General features: G+C 35.9%; 1 protein-coding gene across 1 annotated transcript; it reads left to right on the top strand.

Annotated features, from left to right (window-relative positions):
• The first annotated feature begins 708 nt into the window (after positions 1-708).
• LOC128298443 (uncharacterized) lies at positions 709-3441 on the top strand. Its single transcript, XM_053034194.1, has 4 exons — positions 709-867; positions 941-1062; positions 1150-3161; positions 3218-3441. The coding sequence occupies exons 1-4, from the start codon at positions 709-711 to the stop codon at positions 3439-3441; spliced, it is 2517 nt and encodes an 838-aa protein (XP_052890154.1).
• Positions 3442-13982: the final 10541 nt, after the last annotated feature.

Genomic DNA, 13982 nt, shown 5'->3' with positions numbered 1-13982 from the left:
GAGTTCAATGGTTTTCGTCGTTGCCACGTTTTTACTTTAAGTTATTTTATTGATTAACACAGTATGACTATGTAATACTATTTCAAAGGTTCTTCTATTAAAGTATTGCATTGCTTTTCCGTAATATTGCATACTGCATACAACAAAATCAAATGTGGATAGCAAGACAAAGAAACCAGTGAATATTGAAATTTTTGGTTTGTTAAGGTAAGCTTTCATTGAAGAATTTCAGAGATGTTCCGACGATACTGGTATACTAACCTTTTGATTCCAGTTCAAAAGGAACAAGTTACTCTTTGAGTCGTAATTTTATTTATTTTGGTAATCCCAAGGTTGTACCGCATATTCCTGAATACTTACAATTACAATTAAAAAAATGACTAGATGTAAAAAAATTGGATGTTGTTGTATTCATGGTAATTGATGGTACAGGTTTTAACATAAGGTGTGTCAACGAAAATTGTAAGCTAAGATTTAGATTGGCGCTCGATTTGGTTCGGTTCTAAAGCAATACTAATCTATATTTCTCCTTTTGTCTTAATCGCTATTCTTAATTCTATTCCCGTTCGGGTTCGCTCTTGAGTGCTGTTAACAAACTTCGTTTGGTCACTTCAGATCGATCCTATCTCAATCCTTAACAAGGTGTAAGGTCAACTTTCACTAATAATCTATTTTTTTTCTTTGCAGTTTAAATTTGAAATAAACAGAATGCTGGTGCCACTAGCATTGTTTTTTACATTCATCTTACGGATACAGATCCATGCGGAGAACTCTGATATCAACGGACATAATCAAAATGATGTAATTTCTTTACAACAGCATCAATCAGAGCGTTCCTTTTTGTCAACAATTGCACCTGAAGAAAAGGTGAGAAATTATGTGCTATCAAGCAGCAATAGATTCTTTATTAGGGTACTGTTTATAATACTTGTATTTTTAGGGATTTCAACCTCATGGAGTAGTGCGGTATCAACATCTCGTTAACAATTCACCGAACAGTAATTATTTTGTTTACTATACAGACAATATCGCTGATCATCAAGGATCGCAATACGTACAAGGGTAAGAAAGTTTAAGAATTGCACCTTTAAAATTAGCAACAAATTCTGCAGACACTTATACAATATATTATTCTTCACTAACTTTCAGATATAGTATCCAAAACAACGATGCTCTGTCAGGAACGGTTGCATACAGTTCGAATGCAGTTCCTATCCAACTAGTTACGCTAGTTCAGCCGGTAGTAGGAAATCAGGAAATACCGAACGAGTCTGAAAATACATATATCGACGATTCTGGCATCAAGAAATTAGTTTCAAGCACCCAGAATTTAGTAAGCAATGAAGATGTGGTAGATATCAATAACGCACAAGAGGGTATCACAGAACATGCGCAAAATGTTTCAGAGCTTTATTCCAAAACGGCTGATAGTGTTCCCAGTGAAAGTCAGTACACGGAGAAAAAGGAAAGTTTCGATCAGCCTATCATAGTCAGTGATAGCGATGGAGCAGAGTCGAGCGATATCCCGAGCCGTCAACTCAACAACAACAGATCGTATGGAAAGCAAATCAATGTAGAAATTCTTGGTGAATCAGCAGATCACAACAATGGACAATATTTGAAAGAAACCACAATTTTGGCTAGCAAGCCGGCCGAACCATGTGATGACAGCAGCAAGGATGAGGGAATTCTCATTACCAAACAGGAAGTTACCACAATCAATCCAGTAACAGTTACAAGACTACGTGGATCAACTACGGCGCATTTGCGGCGTACACAAACAACAGAAACACCCAAAGTACTTGTTTTAACGACACTAAGAAATACTCCAACCGTTGTTACTGTTGCGCCAAAACCCGTGTCATCCAGATATTTGGCCCCAATTCAGGCTGGCTTACGTTTGTCCAATGCAGATAAATCCCATCCAGTTGACGATTGTCTAGATGGTGATACAAAGTTCAAGGAGCAAACAGTCGTTGAAGTACAAAAAAGTGTAAATATAAAGAATATATTAGTAAGCCAGGAGACTCCAAATGTACATCAGTATGGTACAAAAACCAAAATTATAAAGCAACCAGTGTACGTAGAGAAGCCAATCGACCGAATTGTGAAGCAACCGGTTTTTATTGAAAAACCAATCGAAAGGATAGTAAAACAGCCCGTATATGTAGAAAAAAAAGTACAACAGATCGTCAAACAACCAGTATACATCGAAAAGCCAGTGCCTGTACCGGTCGATAGAATTGTGGAGAAGCCTGTCTATCATACACGGTACGTAGATCGGCCAATCCCAATCGAGCATCAGGTACATATACCAGTGGAAAAGATAGTTGAAAAACCGATACCGGTAGAGAAAATAGTGACACAGCAAGTCAATGTCCCTTATCCAGTGACACACGTCGTGGACCGGCCGGTACCAGTAGAGAAAATTGTAGAAAAGCCTGTAACTGTCGAGGTGGCACGTTATGTTGATCGTCCTTATCCTGTAGAGAAGATTGTTGATCGTCCAATTCCAGTAGAAGTTCCGGTAGAAAAGGTAATCGAAAAGATTGTCGATCGTCCAGTAGAAGTAGAACGTGTTGTTGAAAAACACGTTCAGGTCCCAGTGCCAGTGGCATTTGAAAAGGTCGTAGAAAAGATTGTCGATCGTCCTGTACCTTATCCGGTGGAGAAAATTATTGATCGTCCTTATCCAGTGGAAAAAATAGTGGAGAAGATAGTTGATCGGCCTTATCCAGTGCAAGTTCCCGTACAAGTTCCAGTACACTATCCAGTGGAGATTCCTGTTGGTATACCTATACCATATCCTGTAGAAAAATACATAACGCTACCTATCCATGAGCTCAAACCAACACATTCTATTATAAAAACGGTTCATCATGAGCATTTCGACATTGGAAAGTTTCTGACACAAAAGAAGAAACATTTCGTAGATAATTTTTTTCCAAAGGCTCAACATCCTTCAAAAGTCATTGTAGAATCACCGGGAAAGTATGTTTTTCAACCAAACCTTCGGTATCCAAAAAATGATTTGCACTACGGAGCGTCTGCATCGATTCCGGTCATAGTTGATGGGAATCATTTGAATGCACAAGCACATTTTTTCCACGAAAAATCAAATCCCCCCTTTGGAATAGCTTTCAATGGAGATGCCTATGCTGGTATGTTATGGAAGTAACAATAATTGCAATAACAATAATAATAACAATTGTTGCAGGAAATTTTGGTTACATTCCCCACGAACCAATTGTGAAGGATGACTACGTAGGTCCTACCCCACTGCTAGACGACCATTGGGCAGTAAAGAGTGATGTAAAATTCCGGCGAAGCCCTAGCTATGGCAAGAGTCTACGCATTGAATACGGAGGATTTAAGCCTCCATTAGTGCCATCTGTAGAAATAGACGAACATGGTATTCCCCTTTCTAAAGCGAATAACTAGGTTATATAAACAATAGGGTTTGTGGGTGATGAATTAAAACAAAAGTGTAATTTTTAAATGGGTTGATAATTTCTTTTCTTGACTAAAATTCGAGCAATGACGTGGTTGTTTATTTATTATTGTTTTATAAGCCAATAATTTTGGAATAAAATAGTTTAAAAACAGTTGAATGTTAAAAGTATGTAATAATATAAGATTTTACTTTTAACGTTGCTGATAACTGGGTGGTTCGGTAGGATATATAGATAGGGAAGACATATTCCAGTGCCGATTATGAATAAAATGTTATTGTAAACCTAACTCTTTACAGCGAACCATATTTACACTACATGTCCCCATAGTATCCACAACAATCCGAGCGCAGATATTTGAATTTCAATAGAAGGTCGAAAATCAAATCTGAATCCGAAATGTAGTCGTAGAATATTGTTTGCAACCGGTTTGATAAAGTTATTCAGTGGAAAATGTATAACACGTGTTTCCCGCTTTGCTGTAAACTTCGGATTTTTTTTATGGCTTTAAGAGACTTTTAATTCTTTTGCTCTGAAAACTCGTTTCTGAAAACTTTGGAATGATGTATTTCAATGTACAGTAGAATCCTTTGTTGAACTGTCAAATAGTGCAGTATTGGCTTTCCTAACATTTGAGAGTATCGCTGGCAGCAGCAAAATAAAATTGTAGGGAATTTTCCCGAGCAAGATCTTGCACCGTTGATCTTCAAGGAGGTTCCAACCTTCTCGCTAGTTGTTCCAGATACCAAATAATTTGGAGAACCTATGTCGCAGAAAAGGGAGATCTGATACTATACAATTCGGGTATGGGGTGTGAGAAACAACCGTTTGCTGTATGCGAGGAAAGCGTTTCGAAATGAAAGATAACCTCCTCGGGTGAGTAATTGATTGAATCTAATTTATTATGTTAAAAATTGGTTCTTATATACAAACAAATTCTTTAACACTAATTTTCTCCTTACTTTCTTTTTTCTTCTGTCCTTTTCCATATGCACATAGCATTCCTGTGTTTTTATGAATTGTTATTTTAGGATGTATCCTAATACGTACGCGTGTACCAGATTTGTGAATGACGGTTACATCCTGGAATCCTACCTAAACATCCATCAGCGATCATTCCTGAATTACATAAGCAAGATTTTAGAAAGAATGATAAATAGAAGACTGATGGAAAGATGAACATGCCTTTAAAACGGGTAGTTGCACTTCAACATATTTCGCTGCCTTTGAAGAAATGTTAACCAAAGCAAGAAATGAGAATCTTCATATGGACTGTGCCATCTTAGACTTGTCTAAAGCGTTTGATAGAACATAGCTATATACTATACTTAAACAACTAAAAGTATGGAATTGTAATGGTCGCCTTACATCGTATATACAGGATTTTCTAAGCAATCGCTCTTTCAAAGTCCTTATTTAGTCTCAACTATCAAATAAAAAAAACCTTATAAATGAAGTTCCCCAAGAGGCAATTATATCTCCAAAACTATTTTTGATAACCTTAGAATCCCTAAATCAGTATATTCCTAACAATATAAACAATATAACCTTTTTTATATGCCGATGATGTCATGTTAGTGTCCATTGCCAAATCTGTTTCTGAATGCAGACAAATTCTGCAATTCGGAATCAAAGGACTACAAAACTAGACAAAATACACAAGATATGATATTTCAGTTGGAAAATGCAAAATATTGCATATTGCATATTGCATATTGCACACGACACACACTAAAACAACGTCTTATAAAATATAATATCATACCAAATGTTAGGAAAGCTATAATCCTATGGGTTATATCTGATTCAATATTATCTTTCGTTGTCCATTGCATCTTCACCAAGTAAATTTCTAAAAATCGATTTAACCTATTCTAGATGTTAGGATTCGGAAGAAATCGGGCTAACCGAGATGTTTTGATTCAGATTATTACAGCTTGGCTTTAGGTATATATGGGAATGGGAATGTTATATATGCTGTTATATGGGATTGAAATTGTATCGTTACACCGACAGAAGATAGAAAAATCTTTAGCCCCTCTTTATCATACTACTTTGTGGCATTCTACTGGCGCCTAGGTCATCAGTCTCACGCTATCGCTGATCTGCATAAGTGACAGCTCCCTTTCTCACATATCATTCTACAGAGACTAGTCGGAACTGCTGCTCGCTTCCTGGAAAAAGATATCAAAACTGACACCTTTATAAAAAGAACTGAGGATGCCCTTATGTAGTCGACAAACCTCCCAATACCCTGCATAAAAAACAAACAACTTATGGAATCCGGCCATTAACAAAGCCCTATAATAGACTAGTCGATGATGAATCAAACATCAACAGGTATCAAACCTGTTGCGACATTGCTGGAAGAAATATATCGAAGTCATCATCAAATATACACGGATGGAACAGTCTTCAATATTAGTGCAGGATGCGGAATCGTCTCGTTAAACGACGGTTCCCCAATCAAGCTCCCGGACCATACCAGCATTTTCTCGGCAGAAGCGATTGCCATGATAATAGCAGCAGGAAAAGCAGCAACTTCCACCGATAGCGTTAGTGTCTTGGCCGCATTCAAATTCTTGAAAATTTGGGGTTAACTACTCAAATCACCTTTTGCTGGATAGGTATAGGTCTTTGCGGTATTAAAGGTAATACAGAAGCAGACTGCGCAACCAATTAAGGTCGAGAACTAACTTCGGTAACTAAGTTGAACTCTCTACAGACGTGATTTGAACAAATGAAAAAAAAAATATCAGATCTCAGGCATAGCAAAACGAAAAGTGGAAGTTAAAAGAAAACCATATTTGAATGATAAAATCTTCAGTGGCCCCTTTGTGAAAGCAACCGGAGTAGCAAGGAACAAGCTAACCTTACTAGATTAAGAATTGGACATACACGACTCTCGCACAGCCACCGGTTACTGAAAACGAATCCTGCAAGATGTTCATACCGTGGGGAAAATCTTAACGGTTAGACATACCTGTTTACACTTTCCCTGGCACAGCCTGTGGCTAATCATTGTTGACAGTTTTTATATCCGCTGGCGTCTCAACCGATACCGTGAATATTTTCACTGGGACAGCGTTACCGTTATTTGTAACTGTGTTAGTGCTAGGGCCGTTTCGGATTAGTAATTTTTCCACCATTGTAAACTAAACCGCGAATAGAACGACACGCACGCTGAACGACCACCCCGTTAACGGGCTTAAACTCACTTCACTGGTTGAAAGAAACTTTTTAAACACAACGTAGGGATCGATCGCGAACAATACCTTTGCGGACTACACAGGATATGTTAAAGAAAGAATAACAAATAATTTAGATTGTAATTTAGATAGCATCTTAGCTAACCATGATAAAAATGAAAGCAATATTTTGGACTTTATTGAAGAAATTGAATTATGGAATGAATTGTGAAGGACTAAGGAAACTGGGGAACTAAGAAAATAAATATACATTAGATGTAAAGCAAAGAGGTTGAATGTCAGCCGATTGACAAAGCCTCTATAAAATGGATTAAAAAAAATCAGCGATCCTAGTGGTGGTTGTTTCCAATCGGTATGATTTATGGGCGTATTGTTTTACGTTCAAAATCGATTACCACTAAATCCTATTTTGTTACAATGTGCATACTTTTACCTGTTTTCTGTCTGGTTTTGGGAGCGACTCGAACCCGCTTGGTTCAATGTTGTTGAGCCGATATTTTATGTGCGTCTTAACAATAGACGTCCTAATTTTATTGTCGCCACGTTTGTTTCCAGCCACGTGTATTGCGCCCATCGATGTTCATATGTTTATTTGGGCAAACGATAACGATTCTTCATCAAGTTACAGGTATTGATGAAATGATTTCAAACCGACATGTTGTATTCGCAACAACTTTTAACTTGTGGTACGTGAAATCGAAGGGTTTATTTGGAATTGAACGGAAATTTGTTTATCTTCTTCCTCCCTCTTCTTGGCGTAACGACCTACCATACCAATGATAGGACATGCCTGGTCCGGTCCCATACGTTCATGCGTAGACCGGCGCTGCTACCATGACGCCACCTAGCCGCCCTTTCCTACAATGCCTTTGTTGTTGAATTGATTGTATCTAGTGATGGGATTTTCGTTCCGAACCTACTAGATTCGTTCCGTTCCCTCCGTGCAATGATCGAACCTAGGTGTATAAAAATTCATAAAGTAGGTTTTTTGCATCTACATGATTCGTTCGTCTCGCGAAAATTAACGTTTGCTTCTGTTACATTTGAAGAAAGCTGAAGTGAAATGCATGCAACACTCATAGTAACAACAATGTGCCCACGTTTATTCAATGATCTTATGCAAAATTTAATAATCTTTTAAAATATAAAAAATATACCCTGTTTTAGGGAATCATTCCAATCACCAATCACATTGTCACGAGTGAAAGCTGTCCGTGTGCCACGAAATTGTTGTAAAGGAGGTTGGATTTTGTAAGGATTGAATTTTATCTAAAATTGGGCAGATAATTACTGAACGACGGAATAGATCATCATTTAAGAAACTTTAACAAAATACGTTTATAAGAAAAATCAAGGTAATTGATGGTTACGATTGGTTCGAATCGGTTTAATATACGTCGTATTTTTTACATTAAAAAAAGATCATTCGATCCTGACATACTATTCGTTTCCTCACTCTTTTAGATTGTTCGTTTAAATTTCTTCCTCTGTTTAGTGATGTTTTCAGGGCTCTGATTAAAGATATTATTGAAAGTTGCGAAGAATTCATAGTAACAAATGTAAATTTAAATCTGTCTGTAAACCAAAAACTGTAAATGAATTATACTAAAATGTTTAATAATGGCAACGAATATGTAAAAATCATATCATGCAGGATTATTTTAGTTTTCTCGTGGAACTTGGTTTAACAAACCTATCAGGTTCATTAAGTTACTTTAAGAAAAAAATCCGATTCCGTTCCTTTCCTTCTTTGCGCGAGGACAGGGCATGTGGAAATCAAAATAATCCGGATGATTTGATGAGAGCCTTAATGGCCATATGGTGTAGGATAACGTGTAATGTATGCTGATGCATTGTGGATATTTTCGGTATGGTTAAACAAAGTTCACTCAACAATTGAGGATCGTCGATTGTTCCTGAACGAAATATTGTTATAAACGTAGTTCGATATTTGTGTCGCTGATGCTCCAAAATTCCGAGGCCCGATAGTTGACAGCGTTCATTATGCAGTTTTAAGACACTTTTATATCTCGAAGGTTCAGCCATATTTAAAGTTCATCATCTCTCTATGATATATATGAAATACCTCAAAACCCTGTTGACCACATGGGACTATTAACAAGTTGTTTGATGCGTGCCAACAATTACGACATCTAATGTATTCGTATAAATTGTTTCCTCCATGCGGTGATCCGAATTCCGAACACGATTACTGCTATGAAGGGTGAAAAGTACAGAGAAGTAGAGACAAAGAGAGAATCGTTAAAACAATTATCAGCTTTCAAGTGGTCAATCAAAAGATGTTTGAAGTGGTAGTTTGTGAAGAATTGCATGGATTTTTACGAGATATAATTTCACACATTCATTCAAATGAAGGTCATTAAGAGAAGTGATTTTCTCACACAAAGCACAATACAAATATAGGTCAAATATACAATATACAAATATGTTGATCATTCAATATTTGAAATCATTTCATTCCATTGAGTTTTTACCGACGAGTATCGTGAACCAGCAAGACTAAAACAACTTTTCATGTTTATTCCTAGCTTTGTGGTTTTCACTAGGTCGATTTCAATGAATATAAATTTATTGGTTTCGCATTCATATAACCAGTGATACAATATGAAATTGCTATACTTTATTTAAAATATTTGTCAGCTTCCACTCACGTTTTAAACTTTTATTGCAATGTACAACCATTACGTAAAGCGAAATCAAGGAATTCTTCCCTACTTAACGTAAATGACATTATCCGTAGAGCAACAGCAACAGCTACTATAGATGGATGGAATATATTTATTGAGGTACGACAGCTTTAATCTTAAAACTATACGCACAATTCACCGTCAAACATGACCGGATATGCATATTAACGTCGTTGGAATTAATTATTTTTCAATCCACTAAATGCAAATGTTGAAAGGAAATTCACGAGGAATGCTTTGTTTCACATCTGTATACCTATACAATGATCATGTTGTTCAATATTTGCCACTCACTTGGGTTCCATGGTGGAAAAAATTAATCTATTTTACAATTAATATTCTCCTATTCCAACACGGAACCAAATCACAAAAAGAGTTGAGTGAAATTCATAAGTCATACCGAATAAATAATGCATTTATTCTTCTGAGCGTTGATAAAATTTTCACAGTGGATAGATATCGAGAATCAAAATTTGTTTAATATATTGCTCTTTAAAAAATCTTGTGTAAACTAGTTTATATTTTAAGCATTTCGTTTTTATATTTTTTCATTTGAAAGCGGACGAATATTGTATAGATATTTAATTAGACCAATTCTTCTCAATTACAAGGGGAGCAAGGGGAGCAATTCCCTTCTCAATAGTTCTTTAGCACGTCTATATGAAATGAAAATCGTTTTCAGAAAAAAGCGATCTGCATGTTGATTGGTTTATGGCATTTTATCAAGCGATGGGTTTTGCGCGATGTAACTATCCGTTACATCTAAAATCTAAAATAAATCTAAAACCGTAAATCTAAAATGAAAGTGAAGTTTATTGGGCACATCTAGGAAGTCATTTGTGTATTCAATGATAAGATTATAAATCAATAATGGAAAGATATTTTTTTAACTGAAAAGCAGGGTGTTTCGTAGAAATTTCTTTCTTAATATAATAGAGTGAAGCTAATAGTGTTTCATATTTATTTCCAGAAAATATTTAATGATGGTTTTATATAAAACTTATTTTAAAAGATGGCACAGCAAAACCTTAAAAAAAACTTCAGTATTTTACAATGCAACTTTGACACAAAAACCGTAGCATCAGACCATCAAAAATAGCTTTAAAAGTAGGAAATAAACACGGCGTTACATTGCATGTACAATCAAAACACCAAATTTGGAAAATTTATCTTCAGATATCATCGATTTCAACGAAAGTAGCTGCTAACAAAGAAAGGTTATATAATGATGGGTAAACATTTGGAATGGGAAAATAAAAAAACAACGTTTCGGAATGCTTGACTAGGTGGTTGCATAGTCTCATGTTTGCTCTTATGTTTCGATGATATGACCACACATGTCCAAATATTCTCTTGAAAAGCATTCACAGTTCATCAGCTAACTATCCGAAACAAAACAGCGAAAGCGTAATGAAATGCATCTACTGTTTACGTTGTTATTGATCGCATCTTTACGATCAGTGATGCGCACGCAGCGTTGGAATAAGTAGGTGAATAGTTATATAGAAGTGTGTATAATGAGGTGAGTATCCATTTAGTACAGGTATCTAGTCCAACAATTGAACTGTGTGAGAGAGCGTACATTTCAAGGGAGATTTAAGTTGAAAAAGTAAATAACGATGAGATGCATGTAATAAGTAAAAGGGTATGTGGTGTGTATATGTCATGTTTTGCTTTAAAGTCATTTTCTAATGCAACTTTAATCTTTTGCAGTGTTCGTTTTAAAACACAAAATGACATGCATGTATGTATAACGAATTGTCGGACATTCATTAATATATCATTAATAGAAAACACAAATGTTTTTATTCCTTGTACGCTTTCTTTAGTTGTTTTTGTTAAGGAAAGGTAAAGAAAGGTACGATGAAAGTTTTGTTTCTTAGTTCGATACTAGGTATTCTGAATATTATCTCGATTGTTTGGTTACCAAAACGTGTTAATAACACACAATATCTTATGCAACAATTATCCAACTATTATTTTACTATTTTGCTTTACATATTGACTGCTTTTGAGTGAGTAAGCAAATTGCGAGCTTGTTAGTTAGTTTGAACTAGATTTAGATTATATAAAATAGGATTTTGGATTTCGTAATACAGAATAGTACACCGTACTTCTTCTTCTTTATCGACGCAACAACCTTTTTTGGTTTTATTTGACTTTATTTACCCACAGCTTGATAGTCAGTCCTGCGTGCGGGAGATTAATTCGGATGGGATGTTGGGCTGGTCCTGTTAAGTAAACATGTATAATTTGATGTTACCAAAATTTGTTCAAAATTAAGTATGAATATTTACAATAGAAGCAGTATTCATCGATGCAGTTAGAAGTAAGTATCACATCAAGATAACATTGAAATCAATGCTGTTGAGATCAATGTCGACAATGTTGAAAAAGAGATGGCAAGAAACGCTGTATTTAGGTGTAGTTGAAAACATTTATATATTTTTATTAGGCAGTACTTGTTGTATACAGAACTCATGACATAACCATGGAAACCTCTGATTCAAAATAATAATAGAATACATTACAAAAGACAGTGTACAGCGTTGAATACCTCGATACATTGTTAGATTTAAACAAATCCAGCAAAAATATGAAAGTTAAATAATTAAAGTTGTGGCTTTACGAATTCTTCATACCATAACGGACTGTTGGATAAACTTCGACAAGATAAATCAGAACAGTCGCAACGAAACAAAACTTGTTTTTATTCATGATGGACAATCTGTTGTAAGCTGTAGATCGTCTTTTGTTTTAAACTGTGCTGTAGAATGATGTGTTTTATAGTATATATCTGGATGATATCGAAACAAATTACTACGTCTACCATATACCATGAGCCATATACGAATCTCGAAAGGACAATATTGCTGGCAGCCTACAAGTTTGCCACCAATGACGGGCAAGGATTATGGCTGTTTTCTCTTTATACCGGTTAGCTTATTTTTGGTTCCTCCTTTTGGCGTGCATTTCTCATTTGTTTCCAGCTGTACCCACCTGTACCTGTGAGTACGTATGCAGATTGCATGTTTCAAGTTCAAATTGCAATATGCAATGGGCGATTCGTCGTCATTACAGAAATGCACTTATGTAATGGGTTGATCGTTTTGCACGGTTGATCTGCTCTCGGGCGAGAAAAGTTGATTGGAAAGAGAAATCTATGCTTTTACTCACCTGGAGTCACACATTTTATTTTTATGATTTTATGTTTGTTGCCTTCATTTTGAAGTAAAATTTTGAATGGTTTAATTAAATAAGTTATATATATAAAATAAGTTTGCATCAATTGATTGTGTAAAATTTTATTGTCAATTGTTCTTTTTGCATAAATATGTTAAAAAGGTCCTTCGATAGAATTTTAGCATAATTTTCAAACTCATATCAGAAATTTTGAACATTGCAAAGATATGATGTCATAAGAATTGCTAATGAGAACCATTTCGTTAAATCGTCATTCCAAGCGACTTATCGTTTTATTGCGCAGATTCCTTATTAACAGACAGATTATGAAAGTATGAAATATAAGTGCATCGCAGCCTTGAGACTAACGAATCAATGCAATACGCAAACATAAAAACTCTTGTTAAGCGCACAGCAAAACTGCCACATTCATTTAGATTCCAGACGTTCGCTTTGGATCGTTACCAAAGGTAAGGAAGGGAACGTTGGTTTTCTGTAGAAACCGGCTGTCAACAGTGTTCGCAGCGTGCACTCTCGCTAGTCACGCCGAAGGTTGGATATGGTGTGGGTTATTGCATTTTCATCTGCTAGCTATCATCCGGTCAGACGACTTTCTTGTGCTTCATTAATTTCTTAGACTTTTAAAGCAACACTGCGAGCTCAATGTGCTAAAGTTGGAGCGTGAAAACCGATTTCGAAGCCTTCGATTTTGCGGAAAGACTGCAAGTTTGCTTCCGCCATACTGCTAAAGTGGGATGAGTTAAGGGAAGTAGCTTGACTCCTTTTTAATCGTATCTCGATCGGACAGACGTCGGCGGATGCGGACATTTCTCCTGACTTCCGAGTGGATATCGTTTCATTGCGATTTAATTATGCTAAATCATGACATAACAACATTGAGGATGTTTACATGTAATATCATGAGGTAATGCGGTCATCGCAAACAAGATGCAAAAGGGAAGTGTACAAAAGAAGGTGACGGATATCAAAACGGAAGTCTAAATTAGTGAAAGGGGAGTATTTAATAGGCGAATACGCACAACGATTAACACGCTTTCGAGTGATGAAATGTTCGTTAGCACATTGATCAGCTGTCAGAATGTTTTCGATGCCTTGGTCGTATGTACAATTGATTTACTTTTTCTTTGTTTACCGAATGTGGTGATTAAATGTGTACAAAATTGACAGACGATACATATAACACTATGCACCTATTATTAGCTGTGAAATTATATGCTGTTATTGTATTCCCGCCTTTTCCCTGAAGCATGACTGTAATTACTTGCTGCGAGTTCGGAACAAAACAGCTAGTTGTGAATTATAACGAAAAGGGTTCCCACCAATTGTGGGACATGAATGTAAAATTGTTGTACATTTGTAAATCACAGATTGTACAAATTAGATGCAGAAGAGTGCTGAATACGTACATA

Source organism: Anopheles moucheti, chromosome 2 (genome assembly GCF_943734755.1).
Source record: "Anopheles moucheti chromosome 2, idAnoMoucSN_F20_07, whole genome shotgun sequence".
NCBI classification, from domain to species: Eukaryota; Metazoa; Arthropoda; class Insecta; order Diptera; family Culicidae; genus Anopheles; species Anopheles moucheti.
The sequence above is the reverse complement of the archived record's forward strand: the minus strand, read 5'-3'. Positions and strand labels throughout refer to the sequence as shown.

Bases quoted from the DNA above. Each gene is read 5' to 3' on its own strand.
- LOC128298443 (XM_053034194.1), top strand. From the start codon at position 709: ATGCTGGTGCCACTAGCATTGTTTTTTACATTCATCTTACGGATACAG. The intron at 1,063-1,149 runs GTAAGAAAGTTT...ACTAACTTTCAG, and splicing joins GGATCGCAATACGTACAAGG to ATATAGTATCCAAAACAACG. The intron at 3,162-3,217 runs GTATGTTATGGA...CAATTGTTGCAG, and splicing joins CAATGGAGATGCCTATGCTG to GAAATTTTGGTTACATTCCC.